We start from the raw sequence: 20,580 nt of genomic DNA on the forward strand, positions 1-20,580 counted from the left end.
GGTATGATTTTCCTCTAAGGAGACCATATTCTCTAACTAATACTACTTCCCTTTCTCAGTATTAAAAAAGGTACTTTAAGGTCCTTCATTCAACAAATGTATATTGAGCTCCCACTCTGTCAAGCATCATTTTGAGTCCCAGGGTTACTTTTCCAATATTCAGCATCTACTGAGCAAAACCCAGTTTCCTTGTATTCAGAAACGGGCAATAATCATGCATCCTTGCAAAGTTATCACTGTGATTTAGCGAGGTAATTTATGAAAGCACCTAGCACATGCCAGAGTGGAGAAGGTACTCAATATATCAGTGTCTTTTCCCAGGTTCCAAGAGACTAAACCCAAATAACTCATTTATCCATTGCTCGATCAAGCCATCCATCCATTCATCCAGATATGCATATATTCAAGCCACCTTTTATTACTCACCTCATTTATTGAGGTGGTGTAGCATGGGAGGAGGATGGGAAGAGCTTGGATTTTGGAGCTCATACTATTTACCTTCTAGTCCTGGCTCTAACTCTTACTAAAGGCGTGATCTTGGCAAGTCACTTAAACCTCTCTGTGCTTTAGGCTCCTCCTCTATCAGATGGGAACAACGATAGTATTTATGGATATAGGGTTGTTGTATTAAATGTGTAATCTATGTTAAGTGCTTAAAATGTGTCTGGCACATAGTATACGCCATATAAATGTCAACTGTCAAATGTCAGGCTCTGTCCTGGTAAAAGGCTACAACAGGGAACAACCAGACTCATTTCCTGTCCTGTAGTACTTACAGAAATCCCCATATGCTCTATGAAGCCATGAGACTGCTTTAATCAAATCTGCTTGCTTTTTTTTTTTTTCTGTTAAGGGTTTGAAAAATCTTGAAAAGAAAGAGAATGTGATGAACATTTAGTTCTATTTATATCTTGCCAAATTGTTTCTGGAGTTTTGTTAATGTATATACACAATTAGATATAATTATATGCACATATAATTGTGAGTTCTGTTTTTGCATTTGCTACAGTATTTTTGTGTATATTATATAAAGCGTTTAGTGTATATTGGCTATATATTTACTTTTAAGTTGCTTGTATACTAATCTGTTGTATAAATATTCTGCAGCATACGAAGGTAATTTGCTATTTTCTAGGCATTTAGGGTTTATAAAATGTTTTTGCTGCTATTGAAGTCTTTGATTTGGTTATTAGTGTACAAATGGAGTCATTCAAACTGAATGAACAGATTTATAGCTATATAAATATATATATAAATATATATATAAATATATATATATATATAGTTATAGTTCTTATTACTTCTTAACCAATTGTTTTCAAGAAAATTTGAGTTAATTTGTAACACCTCAGTAATATGTAACCATTAATTTTTGCCATTTCTTACAGTATCTAATGACACCTCAAATATTTTAGCTTGCATTTCTTAAATTATAAGTGGGATTGAGCTTGTTTCCTTGTTTTGACTTATTTTCATCTTTTCCCTTTGAATGAAATATTTCTTCTGTTGATATGTGAGCTATGGGTTGGTTAAATTATATGAGAGGACTTTCTGGAAGGCTGGCTGTTGTTTTAAAATACTGAAGGACTGTTAAGGGGAAGAACATTGCATGAGGCTCCTCAGGACTCAGCAAGGATCAATAGTAGGAAGTTTCCAGGGGCCGATTCTAGGATGAATGTGAACATTTGCTCCAACATTTACAGCACTGGTTCTTACCTGGAAGGGATCTTAGAATCTCTAACAGGGAAAGGAGACTAGTGTGAGTGGAATTAGGGAAAATGAGAAAGCGCAGAAAGATTGGGAAGCTGGAATTCTTATTAAGAGATTCCCAAATATGAGGTGAGTTGCTTCTGAAAGTACTGTCTTCCCTGGCTGAGAACCTCCTCTGCTGTATGGCTGCCGAAGCAGGTTGGATGACCACTCTTCTGGGTTTCAAAGATAGGAGGAAATTGCCAGAAAAATTCATTCCGCCTCTGGGATCCTTTGAAATCAGAAATAGCATTGTATAGCCTATAACTCTTTTCCTTTAGGCCGTTTTCATGTTAGTGTATTATGTACAGTAACAAAATAAGGGAGGGAAGAATGGGGATTTATTGTTTAATAGGTAGAGAGTTTCAGTTTTACAAGATGAAAAGAGTTATGGGGACAGGTGTTGGTGATGGCTGCACAACAACGTGAATGTATTTAATACCACTGAACTGTACACTTGATATGGTTAAGATGGTAAATTTTATGTTATGCGTATTTTAACACAGTAAAAAGGGGAAAAAACCATTGTGATCTCTTAAATTTTTAAGAAATATATATTCATACAAAATGCTAAAGGTTATGCATAAATCAAAATTATTTCTGTGTGGTAAGGTTATAGTTGATTTTGTTTCTTCTTTTGTGCCTGTTGACATTTAAATATTTTTCTACAATAATTATGTATTGCTTTATTAGTAGTCTTTTTTTAAAATAAATTTATTTACTTTTACTTATTTATTTTTGGCTGCGTTGGGTCTTCGTTGCTGTGCATGGGCTTTCTCTAGCTGCGGCGAGAGGGGGCTGCTCTTCGTTGTGGTGCACGGGCTTCTCATTGCGGTGGCTTCTCTTGTTGTGAAGCACAGGCCCTAGAGCGCGTGGGCTTCAGTAGTTGTGGCATGTGGGCTCAGTAGTTGTGGCGCACGGGCTTAGCTGCCCCGTGGCATGTGGGACCTTCCCGGACCAGGGTTCGAACCCGTGTCCCCTGCATTGGCAGGCAGAATCCCAACCACTGTGCCACCAGGGATGTCCCTATTGGTAGTCTTTTACGAAGAGATCTTGATTCAAGAGGCTTATTTTTTGATGTAAGGAGCCCTGGTGCGAGGTATTGCTGGGCCTTGGCAGCGTGGGCAACTTTCCCGCGTCGTATCTGCAGGGATGCCGCTGAGGCTGTAGGGACAGTCACAGCAATGCTGGTCAGTCCAAACCATTATCGTATATGATCCACTCTTCCTGTAAAATCTGTGCAAAGCAGAAGATGTTCTGGAACTGTGAGTGATCATTAGTATGGACCCGAATTATTAATGTGGTAATAATAATTAGTCTGACTCGTAAGACATAGTGGCTGCTCAGCTTACAGTAAGTGTCCTGATGTATTTAAGAGCAAGTTGTATGAAAAGTCCATAATGACCCTGCACTAGAAAGCAGTGATTGGAGTCCCTGGATGGACTCTTTCACCATCGTTTGTGTGGCCTGTGAATCGACATGCAGACAAAGGAGAGAGCTAGTGAATACTAGCGGGGAAAAAAAAGATAACTTTAACCATAATTTATTAGTAATATGTAGGGATAAATTCCTAAGAGGAAACAAGGTCTAAGGAAATTACAGGAAATATTAAATCTGTGATTCTGTTTACGGTAGAAACGCCGACCAACAAATTCCAGCTGTTTCTCTTTGGGTTATAGAAGTGTCACAGGCCTATTTATAGTTGCTGCATTGTAGACTCCAGCCTGGTTGTTATGGAATCCCATTGGTTTGGTTTGGGTTTACTCAGATTTGTCCAAAGACACATTTCCTATAGGCAATATATTTATGGAATGTAGTAGCCCTGTACCAAATTTTTGTTTCTATAACTTCTATTCTAGTTTCTTCCTCTTCCTGCCAACAGTTTGCCTCCCCAGAAATGTTAGTGTAATATTATTTATTTAACACTTATATACCACTTAATTGTACAATTACACTGTTCTAAATACCTTCAAAGTATTAATTCATCTAATTCCTCATGACAAAGTTATGAGCTAGATACTATTTCTTAAACCAACACAAAAACCAAAAACCTTAAAGGACAAGAATCATAATTTGTCTACATTAAAGTTAATTTTTTTCTGTATGAAAAAATAAATACTGATAAGCCGAAAGACAAGCTATAGTCTAGGAGAAGAAATTTGCAATGCATGTAACTAATAAAGGATTTGTATCTAGATTATGCAAATGTTCTTATAAGTCAATAAGGAAAGAAAAGCAGTTCATCTGAAAAAGGGGCGAAGGATATGAAGAGGAAAGAAACAAAAGAAAAACAAAAGTCTAATAGCCCTTAAGCTTATGAAAAGATGCTTAATTTCTCCAGTTGGGAGAAATACAACTTAAAGTAACCATGAGATACCATTCCACCTCTATCTGATTGGCAAAACTTTCTTCTGACCGTAAAAGTTGGTGAGAATATGGAGCATGGTAGAAGCAGATATTGACATCAACCACATCGCAGAGCAATTTGGCAAAATCGAAGCCAGCTGCCAATGTGCCTGCTTTATGACTCAGCGGTTCTACCTCTGTATATATACCTTGGGGAATCAATCCCATATGACCCAACAGAGAAATGTATGAGGTTCCATTGAAGCATTGTATGCAGTAGTAAGAAATTGGAAACAATTGATCATTAATAGGAGAAAAGATAAATTGTGGAATATTCACACAGGGATGTGCCCAGTGGATAAAACAAATGAGTCAAATCTATATGCATGCATATGTATAGATCTTGAAATTAAAATGTTCAATAAGAATAGCAAGTTGCAGTGTAAAGGTTAAAAACACACAACATGATACTTTATAATGCCTATGGATTCATCTAAACAGACACACACATGTAATATAAGTGCAGTAGCATGAACAGAGAGGTGCACAAGATCTCTAGGATGGTGGTTACCTCTGACATGAAGAAGAAGGGGAAAAAAGGTCACGGAGAGGTGCAAAAGGGGCTTTGCCTGTGTCTGTAACATTTTGTTTCTTAAAGATATGAAGCAAATATGCTAAGATTCATTAACGATGTGAGTGGGTGAGGGTACATAAGTATTTATGTTATTTTCTTCTCTATACTTTTCTATTCCTACACTTTCTGGCATATTTGAAATATTTCACAACAGTAAAATAAATAAGTTTAATAATTTTTTTTGTATTTACCTATATTTTTGCTTACTATGTTCTTTTTTTTTAACATCTTTATTGGAGTATAATTGCTTTACAATGGTGTGTTAGTTTCTGCTGTATAACAAAGTGAATCAGCTATATATATATATATATACATATAGCCCCATATCTCCTCCCTCTTGCGTCTCCCTCCCACCCTCCCTATCCTACCCCTCTAGGTGGTCACAAAGCACCGACCTGGCCTGTGCTATAAACTAACTCTCGTGGCTAATACTCCTAAATTTTCTTTTAAAAATCTTTGGGAGGAATTCCCTGGTTAGGATTCTGCACTTCCTCTGCAGGGGGCCCGGATTTGATCCCTGGTTGGGAACTGAGATCCTGCATGCCACATGGGGTGGCCAAAAAAAAAAAAAAAGGGACACTGAGGTAATTAGACAGTACTTGGAGAAGAAGAATACTTCAGAAACAACCATAATTTTAAAAAAAAAAGTCTTTGGGAAGCATTGCTATGATATTGACATAAACTCATCCCAAAACTTTTATGTTATATGGACAGTATGTCTTTCCAAAGTTTTGTATTCACTTCTCACTGGCTTACAGAGTAATGGATTTTGTAATTCTCCAATGTTTTTGTTAAGTCTCTGCAAGATATTTATTTAGCTTTCTGGGTTTTTCACAAAATTATTTTGAATTTAAAGACACAATTTTCTGGGTCTAGTTTTCTGTATATCAAGAAGGTGGTGTGTTAGGAGAGCTTTGTCTCCATTATCCTGGAGAGCCACCCTCATGGTCTAACAGGGAGGTCCACCATTGTAGTTGTATTTTATTTGTGTAAGGGGATGGAACTAATATGTGCAAATTTAAAAAGATTGATGGGTTTTGGGTTTCGGTTGTATAAACATCCAAACTTATTTTCAGAACTCTGTAGTTGGCAAGTCCACAACTCTACCATAGAGATAGTATAGCAACAAGACAGGTATACCTTTCTACTTATGCATAAATATACAAAACTTTTTTGAAAGTTGATTCATTTTTCCAATTATATGAAGAAATCATTGTGTGAATTAGAGAATACTTTTGTAACATAAAGTCATATTCTAATATGTTAGTATGTTACATTTGAATTTTCTTATAAAACCTCTATGAAAAGACAACTAACTAGACTCCAAATTGGAGCCCTGAATTTTTATGTGGGAAAATGCCAGGATTCAAAGATTTAGAATATTACCGAAGAATCTCCATAAATAGTTTATCCTTGAAATCCTTTTCTGTTCTGACCCAAAAGTGGGGAAGAGTTCATGAAACCAAGAGGGATATGATTTCATTTTTGCCCCACACTTACCCTATTTTCTGCTCCAGGAACTTGAAAAGTCATGGAGGAAAGTGTCATTGAGCATCTCATAAAGTCTAGCAGGAGATAAGGGTAAAGAAAACCTTTCATTTGCTCCAAGTTGCTGTCATTGCCTTTTTTTTTTTTTTTAACATCTTTTTTTTTTTTTTTTTTTTTAATAACACAAACTGTTCTGCCTGTGTTACTAATCGCTGTGAAATTTTTTTTTTTAATTTTATTTATTTATTTATTTATTTATTTATTTATTTATTTATTTATTTATTTTTGGCTGTGCTGGGTCCCTGGTTCGTGCGAGGGCCCTCTCCAGCCGCGGCAAGTGGGGGCCACTCCTCATCGCGGTGCGGGGACCGCTCCTCATCGCGGTGCGCGGGCCCTTCACTATCGCGGCCCCTCCCGTCGCGGGGCACAGGCTCCAGAAGCGCAGGCTCAGCAGCCGTGGCTCACGGGCCCAGCCGCTCCGCGGCATGTGGGATCCTCCCAGACCAGGGCTCGAACCCGTGTCTCCCGCATTAGCAGGTAGATTCTCAACCACTGCGCCACCAGGGAAGCCCCTTTTTAACATCTTTATTGGAGTATAATTGCTTTACAACGTTGTGTTAGTTTCTGCTGTATAACAAAGTGAATCAGCTATATGTGTACCTATATCCCCATATCCCCTCCCTCTTGCGTCTCCCTCCCACCCTCCCTATTCCATCCCTCTAGGAAGTCACCAGATTTTGTCCAGGGAGCACCCTGGGCCTTTTAGGGAAATGAGGCCTTGTCCAGGTAAGGACACAGCATGAGCCATAGCAGGCATTTTCTTTTATCACTGATAGGAATTGAAGCCTCGGACTTTGTCTTAACCATTAGAATGAGGCAAAAATACAAGATCTTTAACTTCTGTGGCTTTTCCACAAGCTATTTTGATGTTGGTACCTCTTTAAACTGTTTCAGCCATGCTGATCGTTAGCCTGGTAAAATGTGTCTATCTTATTACTCCCTGCCTAGTTTGAAATCTCTGTATTGTCACTCCCTCCTGTGGGATCTCTAAGTGTAGTGAAGACTGATTGGGATTCCCGACACCGGTACCATCACCAATCCCCTAGAGGCTTCAGTGCAAACACTGAGATTTTCTAGAATAAGAAATGAATAAACAACAACAAAGTAACATGTTAATATATTTTAGAACTCCCAGAAGCTTAGACTTAAATTTTTAGAATTGAGAGATTATTGATATATATTATATATTATTAGTTTTAGGTGTACAATATAGGAATGATTTGATATTAGTATGCTTAGACTTTTATAATCAGAAAATATTTGATCTGTGATCAGCAAAAAATAGGACTTGCTGTATAAATTGTTAAAATTCCTTCCTTGGATTTGAAGTTATAGACATATTTTATTATTGTATTCATTTTTGTTATGTGACCTTACAACTAAGTAAATACCATTTTGAGTACTTACTACATGCTAGGTGATGTGCTAAGCAATTTACAACTGATTATAATTTCCTTAGAACAGAAGAGAAAATTGGAGCTCAGAGAAGTTAGACAATTTACTCATGGTCACAAAGTTAGGTGAGCTTAAGATTAAAAATCAGGCTTGTCTTTTCAATAAATTTTATTTATTGATTTATGTGTGGATTATCTTTTATAAATGGCAACAGTGTATTATAGTGAGATGAACTCTGAGCCTGAAATGTGGACTTGAGTGTGAGTCTCAATTTTTTCATCTTCAAAGTAAGAATAATGAGTCCTTTCTCATAGAATTCTTGAAAGGATGAGATTAAAAAATGGTGGCCAATATTAGGAGACCTTATCAGACCATAGGGTTGATCAGTTGTTGGTGGGAAGGAAGTCACGAATAGTTGGAACCCAGACAACTCACCGAGTAGAGAGTTAACCTCCCTTCCTCCCCCAGCTCTGGGGCAAACAGTAGCTGAATTGCCAATGGCCTAAGGGTGGCACCGTGTGCTAGATTTGACTGGATTGACGCTGACATCTAATGGGTCTACCCTACTGCAGGAGCACAGACAAAGACCAGTTCAGGACCTCACCAGCTTGTGGCTTTCAGCCTTCTGATCTGTACGCTTCCGCTCAACTCCTCTGTGCCCTAGTTTCCTCAGTCATGAGGATCGTAAACCTCACCTCATGGGATTACGAGGACAAGAAATAATATACGCCAAGTATTTCTTGTGGTGTCCAGCACATACTATAAAAGGCTCTCGGTTAACAGTAGCACCAAGATGCCGTACTGCCTTTTCAAGCCCTTTGTTGGACAGGTCTTCAGCAGCACATCACTCACAAAACTTTGTCTGATCTGCCCTCCTGTACTCTGCTGCCCAGGGTCAGGCAGTAGAAAGTGGTGATTAACCTTTGGACTCAGGATAGTCTTCTAGCTTGACTACTTCATGTTGATTTGAGTTAAAAAGGCTACTTAAACTCTCTAAACCTTGGTTTGCTCCTCTAACATGAGCATGATAATGGTGCCTACCTAACAGGATTGTTACGAGAATTAAATGAAATAATGTGTGTAAACTGCTTAGCACAGAGCCTTGCAATTGGTAAATGTTTAATAAATGTTTGCTTTGATTTGAAAAAATTGTGAACGTTTTTAATTGATATTTTTATTAAGGTCATATAGATAGGAGGTGCTGGGGCTGTGACTCAATCCCAAATCTATCCACATCTCATGCCTGTTCTCTTGTAGCACACTTCTTGTGTTTGAATACTTCCAGTAACTGAACTGCCAGTATGGTCCCTATTACTAGAAATCTTTTCAATATACATAATATGATGACTTTGTAGGATCATAGAAAACAATAGATGATTTTTAAGATCCTTTGAATTCCTGGGATCTTATGATTCTCTGGATCATAGGAAGTCCCTAAATCGAAACATTATGTCTGAAGCATTTACTTGTAAATTGGTCTTTGGGAACTAGAAATCTACTTTCCATAAGACATACTTCTATACAGAATTTAGAGACCAGTGTAGAAGAAGAAGGAAGAGGAGGTGCTGTGATATTACATTCAAAGCTGATGGCCTCAAACTGTCTTCCTTCTCCCAACCTCAGTATCTGAATAAACCTAGTCTCAGCAAGGTTTTAGGAGAAGATACTCCACCCCACTAATTCAAGCTAATGTGATTGAGATGAAACCGAGGGTAGTTATCAGTTAGCCATTGATAAATGGTGAATTGTGACCTGCCTTCACTGGTTAGGCTTGCTTTGATTGTTTTTATAAAAGCTTGTATGTCCTCCAAGGGTCACACAGCCTGGGCAATAGGATGTTTGCCCAAGTTGTTTTTTAGGAACTTGGAGTCAGCTGTGTCTAGTTTGAGCTTGAGATGATTAAGACTGGTTAAGACCTCCCACCCTCCATCTGGGCATGTGCAGATGTCCATTCGGTGACCTTTTGAAGTCTGAGGGCCAGAATCTCCACCCTCACAGCATGCTAATGCTGCTGTTTTCTGAGCATGTCTCCCATGAAGAAACCTGTGGCTTGGTTGCATCTGCACAGAGCAACGATTGCCTCTCCCTTTTCTTATCTCAAATTACCTTTCTCCATGCTCCCCCTGCCTCAGTTTTTATCCTATAAATATCTCCAGCCCCTCGCCTTCGGGGAGACAGATCTGAGACTTTTCCCGTCTCCTGACTTGGATGCCTCAGGAATAAACCCTTTCTCTGCTGCAAACCCCATCATCTCAGCGTTTGGCTTGCTGCGCACCAGGCAAACAAACAAGACCCTCTTATTCTTCCCAAATAGTCGTATATTCATTCACTTAGCAAATATTGAGTGCCAACTATATTTTAAGTTATGGGGCTATAACAGTCAAGAAATCATCTGTTTCTCTAGTGTGAGAGAAAGTAATGATCTTGGGGAAGGAAATCGTTGGACAGATTTGAGACATATCTAAAATGAGTGATTTATGGAAAGGGGGAAAATTGGAGGCAGTAAGTTTTTAATCAACTATTGCCATAGTCCATGTGTGACGAATCAAGGGCTTGAACTGTGATAGTAATAGTGGGAATAGAGGAATAAAACTTAACTTTTGAAACGTTGATTCTACAGGGCAATTATGTATAAATGATAAATGATGAGAAGAAGGAGTTCCAGATTTAGCCAAGGGTTTGAGTTCAGGCAAGGGAGAATATTAGGTTTATGGGGCAAATGGAAATTTTAATCATCCATGGGGATGATACTACATCTGAGTGGAAATATTCTATGGTAACTAGAAAAGGGGAACTGAGGAAAGGTCAGGGCTAGAAATAATAGATTTGAGTATCATCTGCATAGAGATGACGGGATTACTTAAGTGCATAAAAGAAAATGAAGAATATTGGGACTGGAAGGAAAAGGTAAAAGAATTAATTAAAAAAATACAGAAATGGCCAAAGAGGTATTAAAAATCCAAGAAGGTATCATAGGACCTAAAGATAAGATAGTCAACAGCGTCAAATACTGCACAGAAAGCAGGTAGGATTAGGACTGTGAACAGAATATTGGGTCTGACAAGCGGTCACTGGAGACCCTTGGAGACTGGGTAAGAAAAGGTGTTGGTGGCCAAGTCATATATCAGAGGCTCAAGCAGTAATGATATATTGGAAACATAAATAGGATAGTAACAAAAAGGGGTAAGAATGCCTGGAAAACTTATTTTTTCAAACGAAAACTTATTTCTGGTTGACAGTAATATGGAAGATATTGACGGAGAGGCAGGTTTAAGAAGCATCAGAGGGAGACAGCATGGTGCCTCCTGTCAGGTTTCTTCTTCTCTAGTCTCATCGATATCCTTCCCTTCTCTGTATCAATGCTGATTATGTCAGCCCCCTACTGAAAGACCTCTCTGGGTTCCTCATTGCCAGTGGAAATCCAATATCCTTAGCATAGCTCACCAGATGCCTCACACTCTGGTTCTAACCTCCCTTTTCCATTTCCTCTTTTGACACTCAAGGCACAGGAGATATCAGATTCTTTCCAGATTGAGTCTTTGTACATATTGCTTTTTCTGCCTGGAAGATCCTTCTTCCCACCTTTCACGTGGAAAATTCTAACTCATCCTTCAACACCTGGCTCAAATGTCACCTCATTTTTGAACGCTTTCCTGACTCCAGGCCCAGTGCAGGTCTCCCTCTTTGGTGCTTCAACTGGAAGTTGTTCATTCATATTTTTATCTCAGCATCCTGCATTGTAATTCATAAATTTCAATAGCTGTATTCTCCATTAGACTATATGATCTCTAAATACGATAACTGTCTTTTTTTATCGTTGTAATCCCCATGACTGGCACAAAAAAAAACTCTTGCTAAAAGCATCAGGAATGAATGAGTGAGTATTAATGTAAAGAGATATATCATGAGGTATATAGGATAAAAGTGAAGAAGCATCTTAGTGCTAAGCGAAATAAGCCAGACACAGGAATACAGATAATGCATGATCTCACTTATGTGTGGAATCTAAAAAAAGTAAAACTCATAGAACAAGAGTGTAGAACGGTGGTTGCCAGGGGCTAGGGTGTGCAGGAGATTGGGAGATGTTGGTCAAAGGGTGCAAACTTTCAGCTATAAGATGAAAAGTTCTGAGAATCGAATGTACAGTATTGTGATTATAGGTAATAATACTGTATCAAATACTAAAAATTTGCTGAGAGTAGTTCCTAAGTGTTCTCACCACACACACACAAATGGTAACTGTGATAGTGGTAATCATTTCACAGTGTATACGTATGTTAAATCATCACATTGCTCACCTTAAAAAATCATGTTGTACAAATTAAATACATATGATTTGTATTTGTCAATCATGCCTCAAAAAAGTTGGGGTGGGGGAAGCTATATGAATTTGGGCAAGTTAATTTCTCCAAACCTGAGTTTCCTATTGGTCAGAGGAGGATAATACTTACCTTATAATGTGCTTGTGAGGATAAAATCTACAAAATATAGATCAAACAATTAATGACCAGCATTTATTCATCATTAATGTTACAGTTATTTCCAACTCCCACCTTCATGGCATGGATCTCTTATTAGTTGCTCTCTGGCCTTGGATTTGGCTGCAACTTTAATCCATTCTCAAAAGAGAAGAATTTTTGGTTCATTTTCTACGTTAAGTTTTTATGTTAAGAAATTGAAACTCAAGTCTATCTTTAAGCAGCAGTGTTTCATCTGCCTAAATAATGTAATCTGATTAATAATAACCATTCGGCATCAAGTGAATTCAACAAAAATCTAGAATTAAATGTATGGGTTGATTTAATAAGTTTACAATTAAGTCTGAATTGTTTTATGAGTCTCCAAGGAACTTCCCAGAGGAGGCCCTAGTTTCGAGGCTCACTACACTGGATCCAAGGACACCCTTCTTGTCTTATCTTCAGGATTGTGTTGCCCTGAGTGAGTTAAATCAGCTCTTTCCATTTTTTTTTTTTTAAGCAGAATTTTTGTGGTTCATAAAAACAAGCACTTACAGCTTTTCTTGCATAGATAAAGGAAAGGATTCTACATCAGATTTAGATCAAGAGATAGATTTTCAGAAGAAAATGATGGATGCGTCCTCTGGGAGTAAGGGAATGCAGTGATGTTCGTCTCTGACTGATTGAGTTTAAGGCATTTGTGAACACTTCCACGCCCACACCCACTCAAATACACAAACAGTGGTCACAACTGCAGCTCCAGACGCTGCCTCTCTCCCCAGTCTCATATCCAAAGTGCATCCGTTGTTTTCCATAACATGAAATAAATCCCTCTCTTTTGCCCAGTGGTGAAAAGCTTATATAAATACTAAAACTTCAACTATCCCCCTGAGTTTTCTGTTGGCAAGCCTGCAGCTATGGGTTTGTTTAGATATTGACATGCATTTTCTGTGCGGATCTTTCAGGCCACTTGGGTGAGTCTAGTGGTGATAAATTTATGTCTTGAAAATTCATCAGAGTAACCATTATAACACTCTGTTTATGAAAACTTAAATAATTAACACCCTGATTGAAAAGGCTCCGGGTTCAAAGTACCTCTTTTATTCTTTCAACATATATCATTCTGGTGATATATATCTATATATATATCTTAGCAAGTCTTGGCCAGGAGATGACTTTAATAGTCATTGAAAAGAAAATGTAGATGCGAAGAATTGACTAATTCAAAACATATAATCCTGCATTGTGGTGTTCCCATGAAAGAATGTTTTTCAATATTTAGAAGTGAAGTATTTTATTGTGTACTAAATAGGGGCAGTTAACATTAGTGGGCCATAATTAATGTGTATAATGAAAAATCTTTATCATAATGGAAAGAAAAGGGAAGGCATTATTTTTAAAGACAAAAATCAATGCCTGGTGTAGAGTAGGCGCTCCTTAGATGGTTGTAGGATAAGTGGATGTGTGAATAGGATTAATTATATTCCTAGTGAAATGTAATACTACCTTCATTAAAAATTTTTATCAGATTCTTATGTAAAAAATTTATATGATTGAACATAGTTGTTCATATAGTAGTCTGTCTTTTAGAGAGTATGTTAATTCAAACTTCTCTTTTCTTTTTATCTATTAGATGGCAATTAGAGAAGTGTTCTCAAAGTATTGACACTTTTTAATCTTTATTTTAAATAGTGGAAAAAGTGCATTTCTCTGACATAAATTCCCATAGAATCTGCTGATCTGAAATTAATTCTAGCTATGTCTGAGAGAGCTGAATAGAAGCCCATGAATATTAACTATTTCTACTATACTTCCACTAACCCTCCCATATTAGTGAAGCATTTTACTTGCTGCCAATAATTTACTATAGTTAACGCTTTTTAAAAATTTCTTTTAACCTAGATTATTACTTAACTAAAAATAGTTTGCTATTTTAACAATTAGCAGTTGTCAAATTCTTCATATATTACAAACTATGAGTGTTGATTTGTCTTTGAGGATCCAAGATTTTGTTTCTATGCTCACTGTCTTAACAGAGATCTAAAAAAACAGTAAATCTCATTAATGAATTAGGTCTCCTTTCCTTAAGACCTAATAGAAAAAAGAAGGGAAATCAAATAAGCTTTTGTGTCTGTGAAGTCCAATTTTAAATTATAGTAAAAATAAAACAGAGGTAAAGGACTTGAATGAATTTGAGGGTTGTTGGCTAAATTGAGGTATTAGTCTTTACATGTCTCCATTTGTTCTAATTAGTAAACCATAGTACAAGTAAATAAGTAATTAAGGTTTTTTTTTAGGCCAGTGGTTGTGACTGTTAATTCTGGTGTGCTTTAAGAGTAATGGAGGTAAACCATACAGTTTCTTTTAAAACCAATTCATTAGTTTATTTTTTGTTTTGAGGAATAATTTAGCGTATCTGTGTCTATCTTAACCTCATGTACTATTGCCTGAGACCTAAAAAACACTGCACAATGATGTTACGCTCAAAACTTCAGTAACATTATATTATCATTATTAAATTCATCAAGTGCTCAATACCACATTTGAAGCTCATTTAGTACCATTTTCTACATAATCTCTCTTCTCCAAGGGTCTCTCTGTCAAAAAGTTCATAGGGTCAGAAATAGGAGGAATTTCAACTCTAATGGTGAATTTGCAAACAAGGGGATGGGAGTGGCTATTCTTATCACTTACAGGGCAGCTCAAGTTGTTTCATATTGGCAACATTCTCTCAAAACTAGGCACAAGGAAAGTTAAAGAAACATGTTTTTGTAATTATCAGTTGCTTTCAAAGAAGGCCATATGAGAAAACAGGTTGTGTTACATTCTTTAGAGTATAAAAGTGCATCCTTTTTTGGTCTCTTCCTAGGTTTGAAGAAGAAACGACCAGCAAGTGGTTACACCTCTTTGAAGGCAGTGGAGTCCCGTATGGCCCAATTAACAACATGAAGAATGTGTTTGCAGAACCCCAGGTTTGTTTTTTGAAATTTTTAGTATGTTTCGGTTAAAAGCACAAGAATTTGCCTCTCTTTTCTATCCAGACTGATTCATATAAGTGTACATTAGCCATCGATCTTGAGCTTAAGTCACATCACATGATTTTTTACTCTTACGTTAAACTGTGGGTCTGAAATAAAAATAATCAGAATTTAGCACTGGCAGCCTACAATCATACTTTTACATGTATCTGATCGAACATATTTCTTCAGCAGCCAGCCATAAAGTATCCAAGGTCGGGGCATTTGTTTTTCCTGAAAAATAGAAATATAGACAATTGAAAGGTTGGGGTCGGGCACTCAGAGATGATTCTCTGCGGAAAGAAATGGGAGGACCTTCACAACTGTAGTTCCCCTCTCGTCGTATGGCTGTCTTAAAATGTACAAAGCAAGTCATCATTAATTCTGCTGATGAGAGGCTTTTATATGCTTTGATTAATGTGCATTATTCGTGAAGAATAAATGTACTTGAATAGAGATTTGTGCTGTACATTGCTTACAGACTCCTTCTTGGGGTACAGAGATAAGGATCATCTGAAAAAATACTTCTTCTATAACATTGTTCAAATGATTATTTTGAGATAATGTCAAAATGATAAGTTTTGATTTTATTACTTTAATCAGTATCACTGCAAGCAATTTACCATTTCTCAGATTCACATATTAATCCCACAATGTAGAGGAAATCCCTTTTTCTATGAAACTTTCACTGTGATTATTCATGTATCTGTCAGCTTCCGTCATTTCAAAATTATAGTTTTTCTCTTTATTCTTTTCATCTTTTATAGTGGTAGATTTTTCTTTGAAATGAATTGTTGAAAATGGAATATACTTTTTTAAGGGAGAATACTGACCCAACTCTAACTTTGGTACCTTCATGTTACATGAATATCTGTTTAAAGGATAATTGAACTGTGTTCAATTCAATGATTACAATATTTACTGGAGAAAAAAAGGTGAATGAAGGCAGGAATTCTACTCTGTGCTATTTTTTTCTGTCAAGATTGTGAGTATGGCAACACTTTGTTCCTAATGAAAGAATGGTCAATAAGAATTGGAGAAAAGGTGGCCCACTTGTATGGACTGAGTCTTTGTGAAAGGGTCTCCACTGCATCAGTGATTAATGCTGGTGATTCCTTGTGATGAGTTAGCAGTGTGTGCACCCGGAATGTAATAGACCAGAGGGCCAGTTTTCTCACTTCAAGCTTTGTCTTTAAGCTGTTGTAGGGGAATGGATAGGTTTCACCGTTTTTTTCCGGCTTAAAAGTAGAACCAAGGTGTGTAGGACTTCCTGTTTAACTCAATTTGAGGGCACGTTTCTCTAGAGAGAATTCCTGAGAGTTTTTCCGTCAGCATTTCTGTTGGCTCCACCTGTGTTTCATCAGGAATAAAGGCACCAAAGCAAAGAATGTTATTTTAAAAATTATTAGATATATTCGTGTTACTTATTTTTTAGGCTTTGATAAACAAGGATCCAAGGTCCCACCCTTAAAATTGTTCAGTTTATGGGCTGTTTCGGATTGAATATCGGGTAATTAGGATTTTCATTCCCAATTTTCCCTTGTAGCTCACTTTAATTACTTTAATTTTTGTATATCAACTCTTTTGGACCTGCAGGAAGTTTCTATTATTGGTCTATGGCTTATTTTAGTTCTTAAACAATTTTTCAAATGGAGAATAGTGATATTCTAAGTCAGGATACCAACTTTTCCTACTACCCCAAAAGTCTTTGAAAACTGCCGTCTTATCCACCAAAAAGTAGATTCTAATTGTTACAATTGTAACATCAAAAATTCTTAATCATACAGTGATAGTTATTGACAATAGCGTAGAGTTGGTCTCTTTTATATACCATTTCATTCTTCTTTGGAATTTAAACACCAAAATGGGTGTATAAAATTATCTGGATTTTTAGAAAGACTAGAGAGCAATGTAATATTAGTACAGGGACCTACTGTATGGCCCAGGGAACTCTGCTCAATATTCTGTAACAACCTAATCAGGAAAAGAATTTGAAAAGGAATAGATACATGTATATGTATAATTGAATAACTTTGTTATACATCTGAAAGTAACACAACATTGTTAATCAACTGTACTCCAATATAAAATAAAAAGTTGAAAAAAGTAAAAATAAGCAAAGATGACTATGGCAATTGTACGTAGGACTGTTTGGCACAAGAGGTAAGGGCACCGTCTTTCCCCTATGCCTGGAAGTGTTTGGCTCTTTTAGAAGGAATTCCCTATCATTATGTATTTTGAAAGGAATGTAGAAGCTGAAAAAAATCAGGGAGTTAAAAAAAATTTGTATAAAATAAATTATTTTTAAAAAGTACCTTAAGATGACATCTAAAAAAGAACTACTCTGAAAGTTCATTTAACAAACTTTTTATTGTATTTACTATGTTCCAGGTGCTAGGGATTTATCATGAATTTAGTAATTCTTTTCCTCTCTGAAAAATAAATTCTAAGTTGACTTAAGTAGCAGGTACCCAATAAAATTTCATTGATGCATGAATCAGTGGATGAGTGAGTTGGTTAACTCTCTAAAGTATAGGTTTCCAAATGATCAAGTGGCTACTGTGTCCCCCTGTGTGGGACTGACAGACTCTATCTGTAGAGCTGGCTGAGAAGCCTTTGGTTGGAAAGCTCCAGAGACTAAAGCATGATACAGTAGTAAGACCATGGAGTCAAAAGTGTTGGGCAGTTTTATAAGTTTTCTAGGTTTTGGTTTCCTCAGTGGTAAAGTGATGAAATAGAATCTTTTCTCTATATTTGTAAGTGTTAAATGTGACAATGTTTATCAAAGGCACATAGTAGGGATTGCTAGATGGTAAAAGTTTAGTAAATGGTAATAGCTCTGGTTATGGTGCCCTTTATGGTTATATTTTTATTAAAAACCACTTTCTTTTACTTATTATTTAGTGGATAGAGGCAAATCCAGTGTAGGTGCGGGGATGGGGATCATTAGCTGAAAATCAAGGTCTAACTAATATCCTTTTAAGAAAATCCGTCTGCAAACTTTGTGCCAAGAAGTTCTCAGCCCTTCAGTAATTTTTCTGATGACTGAAAATCTTTTTGTTTTCCGTAAAAGTATGATTTCCGTTCAAGGTGTCCTCCCTTGTTTTTCCCCTGACGAGCTGTGGAGTTTCTTGGCCCTGGGTACATGGAACCGGCCGCTTCTGTTCAGATGTGGGACCGCACCGCTGGCGCCCGTGGCCCAGCTCTCCATGTGCGCCGTGCCAGCACAGCTGCTAGTTCAACTGAAAATTGATTTGGGTGAAATACAAGGCCTGGAACATGGCGCAGGAAGTGAGACTCTGATGAGGTGAAAAGGGGTATGTCTAACCAAAAAAAGAAAGAAAGAAAAAGATTAGAAGCATCAAAGAGCAGGAGAGAATTTTCTGTGGGCCTGCTTATCAAGTGGCCCATTTATGTTTCATCTGTGGCTTGAACGTGGCGGACAACAGAACTTTGCTTGATGGTCGAAACTGTTCCTAACCAAAATAATTTCCTCATAGTCTCATGTTCCGAGAAAACTTGCCTTTTTGACTCAACCGAAACAACAAATGATTCTTTTTTTCTTGGATGGATGCAGGGGTGTCTACCTTTTATCCTCTGATTATGTGCTGCAGACCTTTGCACAGTTAAAATGATCCTGCAGGCATCCACTGTTAAGTCAATCAGGAATACTACAGGAGATTTTGGTCTGTATTTACTGATATCTCTGAGAAATTTTGATCCAAAACCCTTTTAGTGGTAGTTTTATTGTTTTTTCTCCCTCAATGATATATTATCTGTGGAAAACTCTGTGCATTGTAGAAGTATAATATAGATTATCTGCATATAGATTTTAATAGTCATGTTTCCAAGTGCTTTCTTAAAATATCTTCTTTTAATCAGGCCAAGATTGTGTAGTACATTAAAGGAATTCTTAAAAAGTTTAAAAAACTTACTAGATGACCTCAGTATGGTCCTATTTAACATACCCTTGGGAACATGTGCATGAAATACATTGTGGTTTGAGGTTTTCCAACCCAAACAAACTTAAAAGAAAATGCAGCTTTTAATAGAAACTGTTCAAATTCCTGCAAAGATAGGTATGGATCTCACCACTGAGAGGGTTTAAAAGCATCATTATCTACCATGAGAATCAAAAGAGAATGTGCTATCCTGCTTTTTCTATTTTGCTCAAGACCGTAAATTTGGCGGTTCTACTGTATCACCATTTTTGAATGAACTGCTCAATTAAAAAATATATGTGTATATGAATGACTGAACCTCTGATTAATGTTTATCTTTCTCCTTGATGCCATGACCTGTGGGTGGGGAAGAGAGGGCAAAGGGTGTCGCAAAACTGGTGTTATTTAACAGAGTCTTCGCATTTATACCACACAAGTTGAATCCATCAGGTGTAAGACATCACCCTGAAGCATCACTTCTGAGAACTATTGGGAGGGAAATATCAGAACTGAAATATCACAGCTGGCCCTGATTTTAACTGGTGCCAAACACCTGCAGGCTCTAAAAGGATACCAAAATAAAACCCCACCCTGTGGCAGCAAGCCAGCCCTTAACAGCCCTTCCTTAACTTCGCATCACCATCAAGATTAATTTAACATTTTCTACAGAAACCTTATTCTTCCTGTCCCAGAAGGCCATTATAACTCCTGTAGCCAATCTTTCGTATGGGATAAATATGTCATAGAAACAGAGTGAAGTCTTGAAATATTTGATAGCTTAAAATTATCTGTTGTTTTCATATCATTATTTGTGGAAGCCTGTGAAGTTGGAGGCTTTATTAATCTCTAGGCTAGCTCATATTCTCCAAGTGACTTTGTTTTAGCACATTTTGGCAAAATATCTGAGCATCTGGGGGAAAAAAGCCTTCAGGATTCATATAGTAAGTGTCAGAAGCTCCCCAAAATACAGAGCTATTTTTCAAGCCCTTTCTACCTTACACGTGCAGGCACGCATGTGCACACACATACACACACATACACACATGCACTACTGATGCATTTTAAAGGTTGCCTTTTGAATGACATTAGTTAATATTTATTGAAATGCAGTTGCATAGCCCTGGGAGGGTTATACAAATCAAGCAAAATTATATCCTTGTTTCTAATACTGCTGGGAAATACATACATACAGTGCTCCCTGTAACTGGAAAACAGTTGATGAAGATCTGAGATAAAACAGTATGTCTGGAAATAATTCCTAGTAGACAAAAGAGATACAAGAATAAAATTTATGTATATCTCTGAGTATATATGACACATTTCAGATAGTGAACAAATTCAGACATTTTGTTTTGTGATACCTGGGTATAATATTTTCAGTTTTGGAAAAAATAATCTATTTCATATGTAAGTGATTAAATGAAATAGAAATTGAAAGTTTAAGGATTCAATTTTATATTAAAATATAAAATACAAGACAGTAATATCCAATT

The 20,580-nt window shown here is 37.0% G+C and overlaps 1 protein-coding gene across 4 annotated transcripts in view; it reads left to right on the forward strand.

Annotated features, from left to right (window-relative positions):
- Window positions 1-20,580, forward strand: part of SUGCT (succinyl-CoA:glutarate-CoA transferase) — a 796,055-nt gene that overhangs the window by 281,348 nt on the left and 494,127 nt on the right. For 3 of the 4 annotated variants that reach the window (XM_057549882.1, XM_007187735.3, XM_007187736.3), the window contains exon 12: window positions 14,999-15,101. In XM_057549882.1, the coding sequence (XP_057405865.1) occupies window positions 14,999-15,101 (103 nt within the window). Of the gene's footprint in view, window positions 1-14,998; window positions 15,102-18,236; window positions 19,330-20,580 lie in introns of those variants that run through there. The other variant, XM_007187737.3, reaches the window with a different exon arrangement.

The sequence above is a fragment of the Balaenoptera acutorostrata genome, chromosome 7 (genome assembly GCF_949987535.1).
Source record: "Balaenoptera acutorostrata chromosome 7, mBalAcu1.1, whole genome shotgun sequence".
Classification (NCBI taxonomy): domain Eukaryota; kingdom Metazoa; phylum Chordata; class Mammalia; order Artiodactyla; family Balaenopteridae; genus Balaenoptera; species Balaenoptera acutorostrata.